At 39.6% G+C, this 20,249-nt stretch overlaps 1 protein-coding gene across 3 annotated transcripts in view; it reads left to right on the top strand.

Moving 5' to 3' along the window:
• OIT3 (oncoprotein induced transcript 3) overlaps positions 1 to 20,249 on the top strand; it is a 28,120-nt gene that overhangs the window by 6,068 nt on the left and 1,803 nt on the right. For all 3 annotated transcript variants that reach the window (XM_037055862.1, XM_037055861.1, XM_037055863.1), the window contains 5 exons: positions 7,663 to 7,785; positions 10,075 to 10,197; positions 11,844 to 12,004; positions 13,486 to 13,901; positions 19,787 to 19,886. In XM_037055862.1, the coding sequence (XP_036911757.1) occupies positions 7,663 to 7,785; positions 10,075 to 10,197; positions 11,844 to 12,004; positions 13,486 to 13,901; positions 19,787 to 19,886 (923 nt within the window). The remainder of the gene's footprint in view (positions 1 to 7,662; positions 7,786 to 10,074; positions 10,198 to 11,843; positions 12,005 to 13,485; positions 13,902 to 19,786; positions 19,887 to 20,249) is intronic.

Genomic DNA, 20,249 nt, shown 5'->3' on the forward strand with positions numbered 1-20,249 from the left:
TTATGCCATGTTTAGGCATAGTCGGTAACAGCGCCCTACAGCTCAGGAGTCAGTTGCCAGGTATGGTTACGGGGCTCTGGAAATGGGACTACTTTAACTAGAGATTTGAACTTGGAGTTTACTTAATTTTAATTTAAAAATTGATACTTGATTCAGTAATTGGAAAACTGAAACTGTTTGGAAAAACTTGAGTAGCCAACTGTAAATGTTATGACTCTATACAGAAAAAAATATTTCTCATGAAAATTTAACATCCAAATTGAGACATGCTATATAAGTATGAAATACACACTGGATTTCAAAGACTAGTTTAAAAAATGTAAAACATTAATAATTTTTAAATAAAGTACATGTTGAAGTGAAATATTATGAATATACTGGATTAAATAAAATATAATATTAAAATTAATTTTATCAATTTCTTTCAAGAAATTTTTAAGTACTACTACTAGAAAAATTTGAATTACTTGTGTGGCTTTATTTGTGTTTCTGTTGGACAGCTGGGTCTAGAATTGTCTAAGAACATCCTCCTACAGCTTCGTAAATATAATTTTGGTTTCTCTGAGTGCGTGAAAGGGGAGTCAGTCTACTTGTAGGAGATCCAGTCATTTAACTGAGTACATGCTCTGGTTCTGTTGTCTGGAATCGGAAGAAAATAGAGTTGGAAAACCCACAGTTGAAGATAATCTCTTTTCCCTTTAATGTGATGAATGTTTTGTGTGCAGACTCCAGTGGATTTAGAACAAAATCCTCACACAGGGACATTTTTTGTTGCCTTTTTTAGAGAGAGAAGGAGAGAGAGTGAGAAACATTGACGCTAGAGAGAAACATTGATTGTTTGCCTCCCCTGCATGGGAGGACTGGTGGTCGTAGGTGCAGCCCAGGATGTACGCACCCAGACCAGGGAATCTCACGCACCTGGGCAGGGCGTTAAATCCTGCAACCTAGGTATGTGCCCTGACGGGGAACTGAACCTTCAACCTTTCAGTTGTGGGACAATGCTCCAACCAACTGAGCCACACTAGTCAGGGCTTGGCTTTATTTTAAGGCAGGACTTCTTCATTTATTTCTCTTCTTTATGTTTTTTAAGTATAATTGGCATATAATATTACATTAGTTTTGCAGGTACAACATAGAAATTTGACATTTATATACCTTACAATGTGATCACCACAATTAGTCTGATTCATTTACTTCTTTGCCTTTATTTTAACATAACTTAGAATAGATAATATATTTAAATAGTACCTAAATTCAACAGCATGAAAGGTATACAGTGAGATGTTACGCTCTCCCATTTGTTCCATTTCCTAACCACCCTATTCAAAGTAAAATCTTGTATTATTTTCTGTTTTAAATATATACTTTATTTCCCTGGCTGGTGTGGCTCAGTGGATTAAATGCCATCCTGTGAACCAAAGAGTCACAGATTCGATTCCCAGTCAGGGCAAGTGCCTGGGTTGCGGGCCAGGTCCCCAGTTGGGGGTGCGTGAGAGGCAACCACCCTTTAATGTTTCTCTCCCTCTTTTTCTCCCTCCTTTCCCTTCTCACTAAAAATAAATTAATTAAATATTTAAAATATATGTATTATTGATTATGCTATTACAGTTGACCCAATTTTTCCCCTTTGCCCCACTCCACCTGATACCCCCATTCCTACCAGCAGTTCCCCCCTTAGTTATGTCCATAGGTCTTGCATATAAGTTCTTTGGCTACTCTATTACCTATACTGTTCTTAACTGTCTATTTAGTACCTAACAATTTGTGCTTCTTTTTTAAAAAAAATATTGATTATACTATTACAGTTGTCCCATTTTTCTCCCCTTTATTCCCCTTTACCCTGTACCCCCAACCCATCAGCATTGCCCCACCTTAGTTCATGCCCATGGGTTGTACATGTAAGTTCTTTGGCTTCTCCATTTCTGGTACTATTCTATTTTGTATCTACCATTTATGCTACTTATTCTCTGTACCTTTTCCCCTTCTTTCTCCCTCCCACTCCACCACTGATAACGCTCCAGGTGCTCTCCATTTCTGTGATTCTGTTCCTGTTCTAGATGTTTGCGTAGTTCATTTTTATTTTTGTTTTTGGGGGTTCGATTATTGGTAGTTGTGAGTTTGTTACCATTTTACTGTTTGTTTTTTTAAAAATTTTTTTCTTGGATAAATCCCTTTAACATTTCATAGAATAAGGGCTTGATGATGATGAATTCCTTTAACTTGACCTTATCTGGTAAGCACTTTATCTGTCCTTTCATTCTAAATGAAAGCTTTGGTGGACAGAGTCATCTTGGATATATGTTCTTGCCTTTTATGACTTGGAATACTTTTTTTCAGCCCCTTCTTGCCTACAAGGTTTCTTTTGAGAAATCAGCTTATAGTCTTATGGGAACTTCTTTGTAGGTAACTCTCTCCTTTTCCCTTGCTGCTTTTAAGATTCTCTCCTTTTCTTTAATCTTGGCTGATGTAATTATGATGTGCCCTGGTGTGTGCTTCCATGTGTTCATTTTCTTTGGTTCTCTTTGAGCTTCCTGAACTTCCTGGAAGTCTACTTCCTTTGCCAGATTGGGGAAGTTTTCCTTCATTATTTGTTCAAATAAGTTTTCAATATCTTGCTCTTCCTCTTCTCCTTCTGGCATGCCTATGATTTGGATGTTGGAATATTTAAAGTTGTCCTAGGGGTTCCTCAGCCTCTCCTCATTTTTTTAAGTTCTTGTTTCTTTATTCTGTTCTGGTTGAATGTTTCTTTCTTCCTTCAGCTCCAAACCATTGATTTGAGTCCCAGTTTTCTTCCCTTTGCTGTTTGTTCCCTTTATTTCACTTTTCATAGCCTTCACTTCTTTTTTTATTTTGTGACCATACTCAATAATTTCTGTGAGCATCCTGATTACAAGTGTTTGAACTGTGCATCTGATAGGTTGGTTGTCTCTTCATCGCTTAGTTGTATTTTTTCTGGAGCTTTGATCTGCTGTTTCATTTGGGCTATCTTTTTTCTGTCTTGGCATGCTGGTTATGTAGTATAGGGCAGAGGCTTAGTTATTTGCCAGGGCAGAGCAAGCCTGGTCTCTCCATTGTGGTGCTGTATGTAGGGGAGGGGTCCAAGAGGGAACAGTGCTGCCTTCTCAGCTTTTTTTGCTTTCAGTCACTTCCTCCGACACCCACAAGCAAATTGGGCCCTTCTGGTGCTGATTCCTGGGTGGGTGGTTTTGTGTATGTGCTAGGACCCTGAGGGTCTCTCCAACAAACTCTTCTGTGAAGCTGGGAGTTTCTCCTGCCACCACAACTCCCACAAATTTTTTTTTCAGTCAGAGGTTTGTGGCTTTATTTCCCCATGCTAGAACCCTGTATTTCATGGTCTGTCTTGCTCCTTAATTGTTCCTCCTGGTTTACCAGAAGGCAAATGTGGGACCACCAACTTCATCAGGGGCCAGCTTGCCCCAGCTTGCCCAGTCTGCCAGCCACCACCTTGCCACAGTTCCTCTTTGCACTGTATGCTCGTCCCTGCCCCTCTTACTGGTCTGGATGAATGTTTCTTCTTTAGCTCCTTGGTTGTCATACTTCCATACAGTTTGGTTTTTTGGCAGTTTTGGTTATTTTTGTTTTTAAATTTATTATTGTCCTTCTTTTGGTTTTGCGAGGAGGCAACGTGCATCTACCTATGCCGCCATCCTGGCTGAAAGTCCAATTTGTGCTTCTTAATTCCTGCACCTTTTCCCCCATTTTCCTCCTTCCTCCTCCCAGCTGATAACCCTCCAAATGATCTCCATATCTACTATGATCCTGTTCCTGTTCTGTTTGTTTGCTTAGTTTATTTGGCTTCAATTATTGATAGTTGTGAATTTATTGCCATTTTAATGTCCATTAATGTTCATCGTTTTTATCTTTTCTTTTTCTTACATAATTCCCTATAGCATTTCATATAATAAGGGCTTGGTGATGATGGACTCCTTCAACTTTACCTTCTCTTGGAAGCAATTTATCTGCCCTTCAATTCTAAATGATAGCTTTGCTGGATAGAGTAATCTAGGTTCTTGTCTTTCACCACTTTGAACATTTCTTGCCAGTCCCTTCTTGCCTGCAAAGTTTCTTTTGAGTAATCAGCTGACAGTCTTATGGGAACTACTTTGTAGGTAACTCTCTGCTATTCTCTTGCTTCTTTTAAGATTATCTTTTATCTTTAACCTTTGGCATTTTAATTATGATGTGTCTTAGTGTGGTCATCTTTGGGTCCATCTTGTTCGGGACTCCCTGTATTTCCTAGATTTGTATGTGCATTTTCTTCACCAAATTAGGGGAGTTTCCTTTTATTATTTTTTAAAATAAGTTTTTAACTTCTTGCTCTTCCTCTTCAGATGTTGGTACATTTAAAGATGTCACAGAGGTTCCTAAACCTTTCCTCATTTTTTTAAAGTTATTTTTTTCTTTTCACTGTTCTGATTGAATGATTTTTTCTTTCTCGTGTTTCAAACCGTTGTTTTGATTCTTGGCTTCATCCTCTCCGCTGTTGGTTCCCTGTAGATTTTTCTTTATTTCACTTAATGCAACCTTCGTTTCTGCCTGGGTCTTTTTTATAGCATTGAAGTACCCAGTGCGTTTCTGGAGCATCCTGATAACCATCCTAATAACCTATGCATCTGATAGGTTGCTTATCTCCATTTTGTTTAGTTCTTTTTTGGGAGTTTTGTTCTGCTCTTTCATTTGGGCCATGTTTCTCTGTCTCCTCATTTTGGGAGTCTCCCTGTGTTTGTTTCTGTGTATTAGGTGGAGCTGCTTTGACTCCCTGTCTTAGCAAACCTGTTAAGTTGTGTGAGGCAGAGACTTAGGTAATCTCCAGGGCAGGGCAACCCGTGCCACTGCTCTGTCCGCTCACAGAGAGGACAGTGCCACTGCCTAGCCTCTGGAGTTTTTCCCAGAGGGAGCCGTCTCCTGGCACTCACACTTCATATTTTCTTTGTATGCCACTGGTCTCCTTCCAGCTGTTACCCTGGTGCTGAATCTAGGGTGAGTCTGCATGAGTCCTAAGTCTATTCCAGGCCCTTTACAAAGATGCAGTTTCTTCTACTGCCCCAATCCCCACTGGTTTTTACAGTAAGAAGTATTGAGGGTTATCTTCATGCTGCTGGGACCCTGGGCTGGGTGGTCTGGACTGGGGCTTGGGTCCCTCACTCCTGAGGTGTCCCTTCCATTTTTAATCCACCACATACGGATGTGGGACTGCCCATTCCCATCTCCACACCTCTCCACATCTCTGCCCTTCCTGCCTATCTGGATGAATGTGGTTTCTTTAAATCCTTGGTTGTTGGGCTTCCACACTGCTTGGTTTTCTAATAATTCTGAGTTTTATTTGTATTGTAGAGTAGCAGTATTTTTTGCTGTTTCTGTACGCAGAGGCAAGGTGTGTTTACCTACACCTCCATCTTGCCCAGAAGTCTCTTGTATTATTTTCTTACATGTGTTTCCAGGCTTTCTTCAGAGAGATATAAAAATCCAAGTACATATATATATTTATTTATTGCCCCCCTTTTTTACACCAAAGGTTGAATATCATACACATCATCCATGTCTCTTGCTTAACAATTTATCTTGGTCATCTTTGCCTATCCATACACAGGGAAAAGTCCCAGTTCCTGACTGTGGTCTGTCTATCAGTTTCAGGGAGATCATGAATTCTCTAAAGTTAGAAGCAGATTTTAAGTTTATGTGCATGTTTCAATATACCCCTAGCTTTTTTTTAAAAAATGTAATATAACTTTAATGATTTATTTTAAATTGTGTATTTTTTTCAGGCAGAAAGAAAAAGTATAGGAAAATATAACAAACTCACATATACACAGATTTGACTATAGTTCAATTTTTCTTTCTTTTTGAAAATAAAATTTTACAAGTACAAGTCAAGTCATCTCACTCCATCTCATTTCCCTCTCGCATCCTCCAGGGGGAATCACTGTTTCAAAGTTAGTGCATTTTCTTCTGATCCCTGTTTTTATGCTTTTATTATTTGTGTATGTACCTTATAACAATATGCATTGTTTTGTGTGTTCCTACCATTAACATAAAAATTATACCTTACCCCATGTGTGAAATTTTCTATAGGATGCACCTATAAAAGTGGAATTGCTGGGGTATAGTATCTAAGTCAGCCTGTAAATAACAATAGACCCCAAATAACAATGATTTAAATAAGTAGAAGCTTATTTCTCCTACACATAAAAAAATCAGTCTCAAGGTAAGTAGTCCAAGCTTAATACAGAGGCCTGACCCCAAGCACCCGCGTGGCCACACCCAGGATGGCTCCCGGCCCCTCTTACCATCCACCAAAGATTCTAATCTTATTGACTATATTTTTAAGTTCTACATACTTGTTTCCAGTTCTGTTTTGTCCTTCTACACCCTTATTTTGGGTATTAGGCTTCTTTTTTTATCTTTATGGTGATTTTTAAAAGGCCTGTGTTATGGATTTTTCTAGATTATTCCATTTATCTCCAGTTCAAAACCTCCTGTCTGTTATCTTATCAACTCCCTCTTATAGTAGATCATTTCCTCATTTTTAATGTTTTATGGTGGACCATCTTCTGATGTAATTGTTTTATTGGGGTGGGTGGCTTCTAATCTTACTCCCAGCTTTAGGGAAGTTTTATAGGCAGCTTCGGATACTCTGTCAGGCCTCACAGAAGCTCCACCGGTACAGGCCAAGTTCTACATCAGTTTCTCAGCTTCGACATCCCCACCCCATGTGCAAAGTGTGTAGTTAATACTTCAACCATGACAGGGCCAGCTTTTTCTCTCCTAGAACCTCAGGCAGAGAGCCTCCTCAGTGCTTCCCGGAGCTTTGGGGCAAAGGTCTTGCGCTCCATTTCATTGTGGGGACACCTTTGCTAGGGTCCCAGACACAGTTTTAGTCCCAGCCATCTCCTCTCCTGGGCCCAGGGCCATGCTTCCTGTCATCTCATGGTTGTTTAAATCCCAGTCCCTAGCTTAGGTCCTATATCCAAGCCGTGACAAATTCAGCTCACAAGCTTCCATCCCTTTGTTTGTGGAAGGAAGGGGGTAAACATTTGTGGCCAATTGTGCTTTTTTTTTTTAAGGCAAGAGTCCCTATCTTTCATCAGATTGTTAAATTGATTTAACCATTACTGTTTAATTACAATTTAGGAATATCCCAATATTTAAAGGAGATTTTGAGGGAGGTGTTCATGTATGGCATAAAATTGCCATGAAAATTTTGTCTTGAACTTACTTAAGAAAACATTAAGAAGATGTTTTCTTCTGCAATGGAAGTTCATTTAATGCATTTAAAACACAGTTTGGTTTATAAGTTTGTATTTATTTAGAAAATCTTCAGGAACTCAGTGGAGGAAGTAAGATTCGCCAATACAAATAAATAGGTGAACCCAGGTTTAAAAAAAAAGGAACTTCATTTCCCCCACAGTTTTGCCCTTAGGAGGGAATTGGTAAACAAGTGGATGCCCTCCACTCCAGCAGAAGGCAGATAGAAAATAACTTGGCTGAGGAGCTCAGGTTATTATACTGGATTATACTGGATCTCGGAGAGGGAGTTGGGCTGTGGGAAGTGTGATGTGAAAATATGTGGGGTTCTGCCAAGGGGGTAAAAAGATCGAGTTGCTCAGCAGAATGTAAATGGCATGTTTTTTTTTTCTATAGACGTGAATGAATGTGAACTAAACAATGGCGGCTGTAGTGAGATCTGTGTAAACCTCAAAAACTCATTTCGCTGCGAGTGCGGGGTTGGCCGTGTGCTAAGAAGTGATGGCAAGACTTGTGAAGGTGAGAATGGGTAAGAAGGAATTCACATCAGGAACCCAGGTCAAGGCCATGGGCTTATTCTTTGATGCTCTTGAAACTGCCCACTGTTAGACAGGAGTAACAGTTCGGATGTGTAAGGAAGTCACAGAAGGGCTTCATCATCGTCGAGATTGCTTGCAGATAGAATTCACTGTTAATCTTGTCTCCAAGATTTCATAGGAGGAAGTGGCACTTAGTAAGAGGTTAAGAGCCACCTTTTTAACTTGGAAAATTAAAATAGGTATTCTGTGTTTCTCAAAGTCTGGTGTGCCCATGAATCCCCTAGGCTCTTGTTTGAATGCTGAATCTGATTTGGTATGTCTGGGGTCAGGCTAACATGTTGCATTTCTAAGTAGCTAACTTCAAGGTGACACCTATACCTTGATGCCAAGGAGCACACCTGCAGTAGCAAGGTAACCTGGGCAGGAAACAACAGATGGCTTGCAGCAGTTTTTCTCAAACTTCCCCGCTGAGGAGAACCATCTGGGTGCTTTCAAAGCTGGCCCTTCCCAGGTCTCTCTCCTGGAGATGGTTCAGTGGGGTGGGATGCGTGTTTTTCCCAGTTTGGAAAACTGGTTTACATGAAGCCATCCCCCACCCCCCCATATGCTTTGCATTTATTGAAAATTAATATTGTTTGAAGATGAGTAAAATATCTATTTTTAATAGTGTAACTGCTTTACATATTTTATATGACTAAGTAACAAAATAGAATTAGTGATTTATGTTAAGTAATTGAAGTGGAAATTGTTTACTATTATATATGAAACTTAGATTATGCCCTTCTCTAAGGCACATTTTGCCCTTGCAAATTATCACAACCAAAATTTGAGCACTTCTACTTTAGTCTGAATCTCATGATACTTGGAATTGAGGGGATAAAAACCCAACTGGTGACAGATTATATGAAGATATAAGTGGCTTTATTATTATTATTATTATTATTATTAAGGACATGTGATTGTCCCACAGGATAATCGAATGTGTGACAAAATAAAGTTATAATACTGCTTACAAGAATCTACTTTACTCTAGTTATACTCAAAATAATAAGATCCTACCCCAAAAGGGAAAATTATGGCTGGCACCCCCAATTTATTCCATGGAACAAAGTTTGCATTAGTAACTGAAACCATTAACCAGAATATTAAACTACTTTAAATTTTATTGAATAATAGTAATGTCCTGAATTCTCCTTAAATCTTCATTATTTTATGCAATAATCTTTGCATATTTGAATATAAATGAGATGCTGCACAAGGAACTTTGCTAAATATTTATGAGAATTTTATTGGAAATAGTACAGTTAATGCTCATTAAATTTTCAAACCTAATCATCATAACTGAAAAATATTTTAGCAGAAGATAAAATTAGTATATGAGTTATACTTTATGAATAAGATTCATGTTTGTAATTCATAAATTGTATTGATAATCTAAACATTTGTTTCTTTAGCTAGTCTGTTAGATAATTGCATGTTTTTAAAAATAAAAAGCTCTTTTTAATTTTTAAATAATATTTATTGTTTTGTTTTGAAAGTTCATAGATCACATAGAGGAATAAAAGACACAACTAAAATGACTCTAAATCACACTTGCCAGATATATTCATTCCGAACATTTTGGTGCATCCTTGAAAAGTACTTAAATCCTTTAAGGCAACTTAGAATTTCAATTCATTTTGTGCTTTGCAGTTTTTGACCTGAATGAACATGTCCAACCCTTCATTTTATAAATACTGAAACTGAGACTCAGAGAAGTTAAATGACTTAAGGAAGATCATTTTTTATAGCATAACTAGAAATAGGCTGATACCTTTTCTTGTGCATCGTGGATGATTGGAAGCTCTCCCTTCTATTATCTTACCCCTGGCACAGTAGCCAGCAAAATTTGTCTGTATAGGCCAAATAGTAAATGTTTGGGGGTTTGTGGACCATGCTGAACTCTGCCCTTGTAGTGAGAAGGCACCCACAAACAACAGGTAAATGAATATGCATGGCTACTTGGGTCTTCTTTCCCCAAAACATAGAGAAAAATAGACAAATCCAGATTCAAGGGCATTTTACAAAATGACCAGCTTAGGTGGGTAGACCTGTGGATGTTGTAAGATTGATCTTTGCAGCTGTAACATTTAATAAACATATTTTGTGGGCTTTCCTATATGTATCAGTGACTATTAGGCCCCAGTAATACTGTGATGGGCGAAGTATAAGCCTAGCTGCAAAGTGCCACCTCAGAAACCATTCCCTTTTCTTGTGGTCTCTCTTGCAGACATTGAAGGGTGCCACAACAACAATGGCGGCTGCAGTCATTCTTGCCTGGTGTCTGAGCGGGGCTATCAGTGTGAATGCCCCAGGGGCTTGGTGCTATCTGAGGATAACCACACCTGCCAAGGTAGTACCTGCACAGGCTCAACCCTGCTCTGATTCATACTTCCCCCCCTCCCCCAACTCCCTACCTTTCTTATCCGGAAGTGTCAAGATTCTCAGCTTTGAAAAATGCCAGCTCTTTCCACGGCATGCATCCCTGCCTCTTCATTCTGGAATCTTCAAAGGAGAAGATTCCTAAGAAAAGATTACCAAAAAACTGACTTGACTTTGCTGTTTTAAAAGTTGTGATAAAAAAATATATAGCATAAAATCTACCATCTAAATCAATTTCAAGTGGATAGTTCAGTAGCGTTGAGTATATTTATACTGTTGGGTAGCAGATCTCCAGAACTTTTCCACTACACAAACCTGCCCTCTATACCCGTGAAACCTCTTCCCATTTCCCCTCCCCGAGCTATACAGTGTTGGTCTTTTTGTGATTGGTTTATTTCACTTAGCACAAGTTTCATCCGTGTAGTAGCATCTGACAGGATTTTCTTCCTTTATAAGGTGAGACAATATTCTGTTGTATGGGTATGCTACGTTTTATTTATTCAGTCGTTCGTTGGTGGACGTTTGGGTTGCTTCTACCTCTTGACTATTGTGAACAGTGCCGCCATGAACACAGTGCAAACAACTTTCTGAGATTCTTCTTTTAATTCTGTTGGATGAATACCCCAAAATGGGATTGCTGAAGCATTTGGTTCCTTTGCCTTTTTACCTTTGATTTTTTCTCTAATTTCTGTCACTAATTGTAGAACTAATACTCCATTTAGAAGTGTAAGACGCTGATGCAGTCTTCCATTTTCTAACAGATGATTGGGTCATGAAACAAGTTGAAAGCACTAGAGAATGGATTCTTCTCTCTACACTTACAATACTTGCATCAACAATCCTCTGAGAACTATTTTCTGGAGACATGGTTATGTCCAGGCCATTAATTCATTCATCCAGTAAAGATCAGTGAGCAACTATCCCTGGTTTACTTTCACGGTACAATTTGTATGATGTATCCTCAAGTATTGATATTCTCCTCACATATTTTCTGATAGTACCCATATGTACTCTCTTCAGGGTACAGTATTGTAGAGTCTTAAAAGAAGTCAACATGGGAACAGTGAGGAAAAGCAATCTTTTTATATTAAGTTAAAGTGGAATTTATAGTTGGGGTTTATGGCTGGTGAACAGTGCAAAGACAATTTGGAACTCCTCCCTAGATGTGCTGACACCTCCTTTGTGGCCTGTTTTATGGAGCAGTAATTAACAGGGAAGCCAAAGCAGTGCCATTATCTAATTTAAGCCTGTATCAAAACAGTAGTTTTTCTGTATTGCCAATAAATTGTATTTGTGCTAAAAGTGAACCCTTTGGGTGCTTCAGTCCATGGAGTTATGTTAGCCACACTTTGAAATAAGTGTCTCTTGAATTGAAACTTGAACACAATATTTCCTCATTTGGGGAATGACATATTTCAGGAACATTATTTGACCACAGCCTTGGGAGTCAGGAGTCCTGGTTTTATCCATCAGCTTGTTTTGAGCCTCATAGATTTCCTGGAGGGTAGAACAAAAAGCTCAAATTGCACGCTGGTGAAACTATTTCTTCCAGAAGCCTTCCTTCCCCTCCTTCCCATTCAGGCTCTCGGTTCTAACAGCAGCCCCTCTCTGCCACAGTCCCCGTGTTGTGCAAGTCCAGCACCGTGGAAGTGAGCATCCCCAGGGACCTGGTCGGCGGGCTGGAGCTCTTCCTGACCAACGCCTCCTGCCGAGGCGTGTCCAATGGCACCCACGTCAACATCATCTTCTCCCTGAAGACATGTGGCACAGTGGTCAATGTAGGTTCCTCCTGGAGGACACTTGGGGAATGACCAAAAGCCAGTTACTTGGGAGGGAGTTGACAGAGGTATGCAGTATAGCTTGTGTGTGTTCTAGATGAAATCTTTTCATATGAAAGAATGGATTTCAAAAAATCAAATGTCATTCATTTAACAAATGTATCTTTGAGCATCTGACTACAGTCCTACAGTGACCGTGGGGATAAGAGGTTAAGACAAATTCTGCTGTTTCTTTTCTCATGTAGCCCGGTCTCTCCCCTGTGTGTAGACATTTTCCTGAGTGTATCAGCACTAGTATTATTTTACTTGAAGAAAGTGACTGAGGCAGATGGTGGTCCATTTATGAGGTAGCAAGTGAGTTCAAGCATTAAACCAGGTGGAGGTAAAAGTTTTATACCTTTATCCAAGAATCTGTACACATTCCTGTGCTGGGGAGTCTCAGTGATACATGAGATAAGATTTCCAGTTTTTCAGTAGTATTGAGATGATAATACGCACAAACTACAAGAAAGAGATAGTGATTTAGATGACAGGTGCTGTAGGAAGCCAGAAAGGGAAGACGCTGGAGCAGCCCAGACAAGTAGGACTTGCACTGGGGCGGAAGCCTGTATGTGGTTTACCTTGCACACAGGTGGAGAGGAAAAGATAGGGCATTTCAGATGGGAAACAAATGAGCGAGTCCTAGAGCTTAAGCTTATGCTGAGGTGAATGGGCAATGAAGCCTCACAGGCCAGGAATTTGTATTGGAAAGGAAACTGGAAAAGTTCCAAAGATGTGTCTTGTGTGCCAGGGGGAGCATTTGGGGTTAAGCAGGTACTGTCATGATGAAATCAGAGGTGTGCAAGATGATGGAAAAAAGAGAACCTGGATCCTGGGGATCAATGCAGAGGCCCACGTGATCATTAGATTAAACAAATATTTATTGAATCTGACTAAAACAAAATCAGAGAGCTATTAGACTTGGGTGAGACATGGAGGGGTTATTCGAGGAGAAGGTGACCCCACTTTAGGCAAGTTGTGTTTGTTTAATCTGTGGGTAATGACATGGGAATGCCCATGAGTCACTTTCTGATACACAGGAGAGCAGACAAGTCTGGATATAATGAGTTGGAAATTGTGTGCGTAAGTGCGACAGAGGAAGTTCCGCATGTGGATGAGCTCAGCACAAGGTCACACTGCAGCATAGTCACCAGGTCTAGGATTACAGAAAAATAATATACAGAAGCTGTTCTTTCCTAAAACATAAGAGCTTTGAAATTGCTAATTCTGCATAGCTCAGGTTTTATGAGTAATATTCCCAAGGAATGTGTGGGTTGACCATTAAGTAGTATGTAAAAAAATATTAAAATGCTTCAGGCTTCAGCAACCGAATCACTAACGTGTTTCCAGGGCTGGAGATTGTTATGTTTATGAAGGGTGGGGGGAAACCTTTGTAGAAACAAATGTAAAATCTCTTTCCTCTTTACCCTGGCCTGGCTCAGGTGGTGAATGACAAGATCGTGGCTAGCAACCTTGTGACAGGTTTACCCAAGCAGACACCAGGAAGCAGTGGGGACGTCATCATCCGAACCAGCAAACTGCTGATCCCGGTGACCTGCGAGTTTCCACGCCTGTACACCATTTCTGAAGGATACGTGCCCAACCTTCGAAATGCCCCACTGGAAATCATGGGCCGCAGTCATGGAATCTTCCCATTCACTCTGGAGATCTTCAAGGACGATGACTTTGAAGAACCTTACCGGGAAGCTTTGCCCACCCTCAAGCTTCGAGACTCCCTGTACTTTGGAATTGAGCCTTTGGTGCACGTGAACGGCTTAGAAAGCCTGGTGGAGAGCTGTTTTGCCACGCCCACTTCCAAGATCGATGAGATCCTGAAGTACTACCTTATCCAGGATGGGTAATTATGCTGCTTAGAGGGTTTATTACTCCCAGTTCACATCTGACCTCTAGGGGCACAAGTGCACTCAGTAATTACCCCAAACAATGTGGCGCTCGTGTGAGCTCTTAATTAGTTCAGAAACCATTCATTGACATTTTGGAGGTGAAAACTGGTGAGGGACAAGGGAGTCAAAAATGACTGCAAGGGGTCTCACTCAGACGACTGCCTGGATGTCATTAATCAAGACAAAAGGGATATAAATATAAAAGCAGCTTTGAGGTTAGAATATTGAATATGATAATTCCAAATAATAATTTTGAATTGTAAATGCCTGCAGTTAAGTTCTTTGGCTACTCCATTTCCTACACTGTTCTTAACATCCCCCTGTCTATTCTATGCCTACTATTTTGTACTCCTTAATCCTGCACATTTTCCCCCATTCTTCCCTTCCCTCTCCCAACTGATAATCCTCCAAATGGTCTCCATATCTATGATTCTGCTTCTGTTCTACTTGTTTGCTTAGTTTGCTTTTTAGCTTCAGCTGTTAATAGTTGTGAATTTATTGTCATTTTAGTGTTCATCATTTTTATCTTTTTCTTAAATAAAAATCCCTTTAACATTTCATATAATAATGTCTTGATGATGATGAACTTCTTTAGCTTTATCTTGTCTGGGAAGCACTTTATCTATCCTTCAATTCTAAATGATGGCTTTGCTGGATAGAGTAATTTTGGTTGTAGGTTCCTACTTTTCATCACTTTGAATATCTCTTGCCAGTCCCTTCTAGCCTGAAAAGTTTCTTTTGAGAAATCAGCTGACAGTTTATGGACACTCCTTTGTAGGTAACTATCTGCTTTTCTCTTGCTGCTTTTAAGATTCTGTCCTTATCTTTAACCATTGTCATTTTAATTATGATGTTTCTTGGTGTGTTCCTCTTTAGGTCCATCTTGTCTGGGACTCTCTGTTCTTCTTGGACTTGTATGTCTATTTCCTTTGCTAGGTTAGGGATGTTTTCTTTCATTATTTTTTCAAATAAGCTTTCAATTTCTTGCTCTTTCTCTTCTCCTTCTGGCCCCCCCTTATGATTTGAATGTTGGTATATATGAAGTTGTCTCGTAGGCTCCTTAGTGTATCTTTGGTTTTGTTTTTTGGATTTTTTTTCTTATTATTATTCTTATTGAATAGTTTTTCTTCCTTATGTTCTAAATCACTGATTTGATTCTTGGCTTCATCCCCTTCACTGTTTATTCCCTGTAATTTTTTCTTTATTTCACTTACTATAACCTTCACTTTTGCCTGTTTCTTTTTTATGCTGTTAAAGTACCCAATAAGTTCCTTGAGTATCCTAATAACCAGTGATTTGAACTCTCCATCTGATAGATTGCTTATCTCCATTTTCCTTAGTTCTTTTTCTGGAGTTTCTTTCTGTCTTTCATTTGGGCCATATTTCTTTGTCTCCTCATTTTGGGAGACTCCCTGGGTTTGTTTCTATGTATTAGGTAGAGCTACTTTGACCCCCTCTGTTAGTAGTGTGTCCTATTGTAGAAAAGTGCACCTAGACGTTACATGGGGCAGAGACTTAGGTCATCGCCAGGGCAGAGCAACCCTTGTGAACCAGGGTGATGGAATCTCTGATATGGTGTCACTGCTCTGTGGCTCTGTTGGGGGAGGGTTCAGAGAGGGGACTATGGCCACTGCCTGGCCTCTGGAGTTTTGTTCCAGAGGAAGTTGGCCCCAAGTACCTGCCCTGATGCCAGACACTTCAGTTTCTTCCCCTATTGCACTGGTGCCCTTGTAGCTGCTGCCCCAGTGCTGGAGCCCAGAGGGAGTGAGTCTGCATAGGTCCTAAGTCCTTTGTGGGCTCTGTAAGAGGAGACACCTGAGAATCCCATAGTTTCTTCTGCCACCCCAACTCCCACTGGTTTTCACAGCCAGAAGTTATGGGGAATTACCTTCCTGGCACTGGAACCCTGGGCTGGGTGGTCTGGTGTGGGGCTGGGATTCCTTGCTCCTAAGGTTTCCCTCCTGATTTTTATCCACCACACATGGGAGTGGGACTGCCTGTTTCATGTCTCTGCCCCTCCTGCCTATCTGGATTAACATGGCTTTCTTAATTCCTTGATTGTTGAACTTCCATACAGCTAGATTTTCTGATGATTCTCGGTGATAGTTGTTTTGTAGTTTAGTTGTAATTTTTGCTGCGGTTGTACAAGGAGGCAAGCTGTGTTTACCTACACCTCCATCTTGACCAGACACCTGAGAACTTTTTAATGGCTCTTGATCTTCTTTGATTGATAAATGTAGTTGTTTACCAGCAAGAATCCTTCTAGCGTCAGATTCCTGTAGTCAGTCTCCTTAGCATGTTTTTAGAATATGGAAAATGTGTCACTCTGGGCTGGTTTGGATGGCCAGTCATAGGTGTCACAAGGATCTACAGTCCTTTGGACTTATTGCCTTCTTAAAGTAATCTCCAGAAAGTTTTAAAAGAAAAAGTAGAAGCATCATATTTAATTAATTTATTTTTTAGATATATACTTAATGCTAAGTAGATTAGAGAATTGATTTACTTTTAGATGGAGAGTACATTTTGGTTCCTTTTAAATTTTTTTATACAGCCTTATCAGTTATTATTGACATACAATAAATATACATATTTAAAATGTACAGTTTGGTAAGTTATGATGTATACAATTGTGAAACTATCACTACCATCAAAAATAATGAATATTTCTCTAACATCAAGAGTTTTCTTTTGCCCCTCATATTTACTTTTGCAAAAATAAGTGTATAATCATAACTCACTAGGGAATCATGTAATCTGCAATTTCAATAAAACTTGTGAAGTTTCTTTGTATATTCATTATTCAGACCGATAGGACATTTTTTAAGATAGTTCTAAGAAGGTATACTATTTCATTTTCCAGCCCTCAGCACATACAAAGCAGAAAATAAAAAACTGTGGAATAAATTTAAATGCTTAAAAGGTAGAAACAAGAACTCAGAAACACAGCTGTGTCAGCCTATTTAATACAGGCAAACAGTCCCATCTCTGGGGCAGTCATGGGTACTACAGTAACAGTGCATGGGAGATAATCCCTCAAGATAAAAGTCCAGCTCTCATCCTGGCTCATTGTGCCTCACCCTCTGGTTTCTATGTTCTCCAGTTTCCGCTCATGTCAGAGGGAACTATGAGCAAGTCCCCAACTCTATTGTTACTTATACTTTCCTGGCTCTGCACCTGTTATTGCCTTTGCCTGAAATCTTCCCCTTTTCTTCATGTGTGACTTGTACTGGTCCTTCAAGATTCAGTGAGGTTTATTTCCTTCATGAAGTCTTCCCTGATTCCTTCCAACCTGAACTAGAAACCTTCCTCTCCTTCCTCCTCAGTGCTGAGCCCACAATGAGGATCACTGAATATTTGCCTGATGAATTAAACAATGAGCATTGAGCATAATAGTGCAGAGGCTTAAGTAAACATAATGCAGTTCACTTACATCTATAAATTGATGATTTACTGTCCTCAGCTTAAATGTAAATGAGGCCGGTTTCCCCCGATATTTAACACATCTGATTCACCTGCCTCTAGCATTAGTTGACACATCCTCTGAGAATGCAAAATAATTTCATATCGGCCAACGCAAACCATTGCCTTGGAATTAGAAAGTTAATCTTCAGAAAAAGAAACATATTGAAATCCAAAATCAAATATTGGGCAACTTTTGCATCATCAATTTCTTTGGCGTATCATCCATCTATCATCATTCCTTTCTGGTAGCACATGAACTTGAAGTTGTCAGAACTAAATTGTTTAATCACAGCAAACACCAACCCAAGGTCCGGAGTTTGTCCTGCATTCTATTCTGCAATGTATTGCCTAGGAACAGCACTTTCTGCTTCATTTTCTCTTTTAAAGAAGAATAATAGGCCCTGGCTGGTGTGGCTCAGTGGATTGAGCACAGGCCTGCGACCTAGAGGATCGCGGTTCAATTCCCAGTCAGGGCACACTCCTGGGTTGCAGACCAGTTCCCAGCAGGGGACGCATGAGAGGCAACCATACATTGATATTTCTCTCCCCTTCTCCTTCCCTTCCCCTCTTAAGATAAATAAATAAAATCTTTAAGAAAAAAAGAAGAATAGTATTTAAATTTGGTAATATATTTCATTAACCCAATTTCTCCAAAATATTATTATTATTATTCTAACATTATTATTCTAACATCTAGTCAATAAAAAATTTCTAGTGAGCCCTGGCTGGTATAGCTCAATGGATTGAGCGCGGGCCTGCGAACCACATGATCGCGGTTCGATTCCCAGTCAGGGCACATGCCTAGGTTGCAGGCCAGTTCCCAGCAGGGGACTCACGAGAGGCAACCATACATTGATGTTTCTCTCCCTCTCTCCTTCCCTTCCCCTCTAAAGATAAAATAAATAAAATCTTAAAAAAAAGACTTATGTTTAAGTCTTTAAAAAAAATTACTAGTGAGATATTTTACATTTTCTGCTAAGCCTTTGAAATCAAGTGTGTATTATATACTCTGTAAGCACATCTCGATTCTTTTTCTTTTATTTTTTTATTCCAAGTTCCCCACCCGTTATTATGTTTAGATAAATTTAAAATGCTCAGACACTTAGATGGAAGTGCCATTTTGATATTGCATTACCAGTGTTCTTATTATAAATACTGGACTATATATGCTCCTTGATTTCATAGACCATATCGTTCATCCGCCTGCGCTCTGAAGTGCCCTGCAGAATAGGCTGCGCAGATTAAATGTGCAACAGGAATTATCACAGCACATGATTGGAAGGCAGAAATTAATTTTACCTCAGGAAGATGAAAATAAATACATGAATGCAAGAAATAACAGAAATCGCATTCTATGTTTACATCCTCTTCAGCTCAGTGGAGTAAGATGATAGTAATAATACAGGTCAAGACGCCTTACTATTAAACCATTTTGTTGGAGTTTTCAACTGCACTGAAAGAGCAAGTAAAGAACTAGAAAGTGGTCTGTTAGCACATGGAGCAAGTATCCAGTTTCACTGGCTTTTTAGCTGATCCTCACTTTTTCCCTGGCCTGGTAGACAGAAACTATTAGGTATCTATTTAAAAAAAAAGCTTAGAAAAAACTTCATTTAGAATTCAGGGCAAAAAGATGATACAGCATGATCCTTGGCCTTTAATCTTTAAGGAGAAAAGTTTCATAAATACTAAACCTTGGCCTCAAAGTGGAAAGTCTGTAATACTTCTTTCCCCCCAACTAACCCTGTAGACCTGAGATTAAAACCCCAAATCCTGTCAAACTACAGCTTAGTATTAAATTTGGGAAAAGAGGTATTAAAACAATTTGGAGGTGAATAACTTTTCCCCAATAGAACCAGTTATTCATTCACTAAAAAACTTGGATCTTTATGCAGCTCTCTGAATTCGGGTTTGCTCGCCCTTGAATCCCCTTCAGGGGTAACTAAGTATTAAGTATCCATAAATATTTATGAGCTCCAGTTAAACAAAAGCCTTTTCAAACTAATAATAAAGTATGAGAATGCAGAATTCCTGCAATATGTTGCAAATGAAAATACAGCCTTACAAAGAGACCTTTATGTCAAAAGGTATCTTTGAAATAAATGTTGCTGTCACCGCTACTGCTTCTATACATCGACTTAGCTGGAGGTCCTTGTGCACAGTTTGTGGACACAGTGAACGACAGCTGGGACGGACAGTGCCCATGAGCAGAGCTGGGTCAGAAAGGAATTTCATTTTTCCTTGGTTCTCAAAAAGCTTGGGTGCAGCCCAGCCTCCTCCACCCAGTTTCCCTCTGCTTGGACCACGTATGTTGGCCTGGATTGTTTTTCCACCTCTGCTTGAACAATCAAGTCTTACGTGCTCTCCTGTCCTACTTTAGCTGTGTTTCAGATGACTCAGTAAAGCAGTACACGTCACGGGACCACCTCGCAAAGCACTTCCAGGTTCCCGTCTTCAAGTTTGTGGGCAAAGACCACAAGGTAAGCTGAGCACCCCCCCAGCCACCTGAGCCTTCCTTCCCAATGCCCAACTTGGTGACATTCTACAAGCCCACAGTTACAATCTACATCACCTCTGTAAAAAGTGCTGTAAAACTGGCCATCTGGAAGCTTAACGCTTTCATGAATGTCATAACTATCTGCCCCTTTCCAATAAAATAACTGTGTTTGTTCAAAGAAAGTTCTATATGGCCCCAATTTCAAACCCTTGTGGGCAGGTATAGCTGAAAAAACCTGTGTAGTGACCTAGTGGCAAAGAATATGGCCAGAGAATTCACAGAAAAAATAAATATTGAAATACTCAGTGACAATAGTACTTAAAATGCCAATTAAAACAATTGTGAC

The sequence above is a fragment of the Sturnira hondurensis genome, unplaced genomic scaffold (genome assembly GCF_014824575.4).
Source record: "Sturnira hondurensis isolate 20B ecotype Veracruz unplaced genomic scaffold, ASM1482457v3 Scaffold0008761, whole genome shotgun sequence".
NCBI lineage: Eukaryota > Metazoa > Chordata > Mammalia > Chiroptera > Phyllostomidae > Sturnira > Sturnira hondurensis.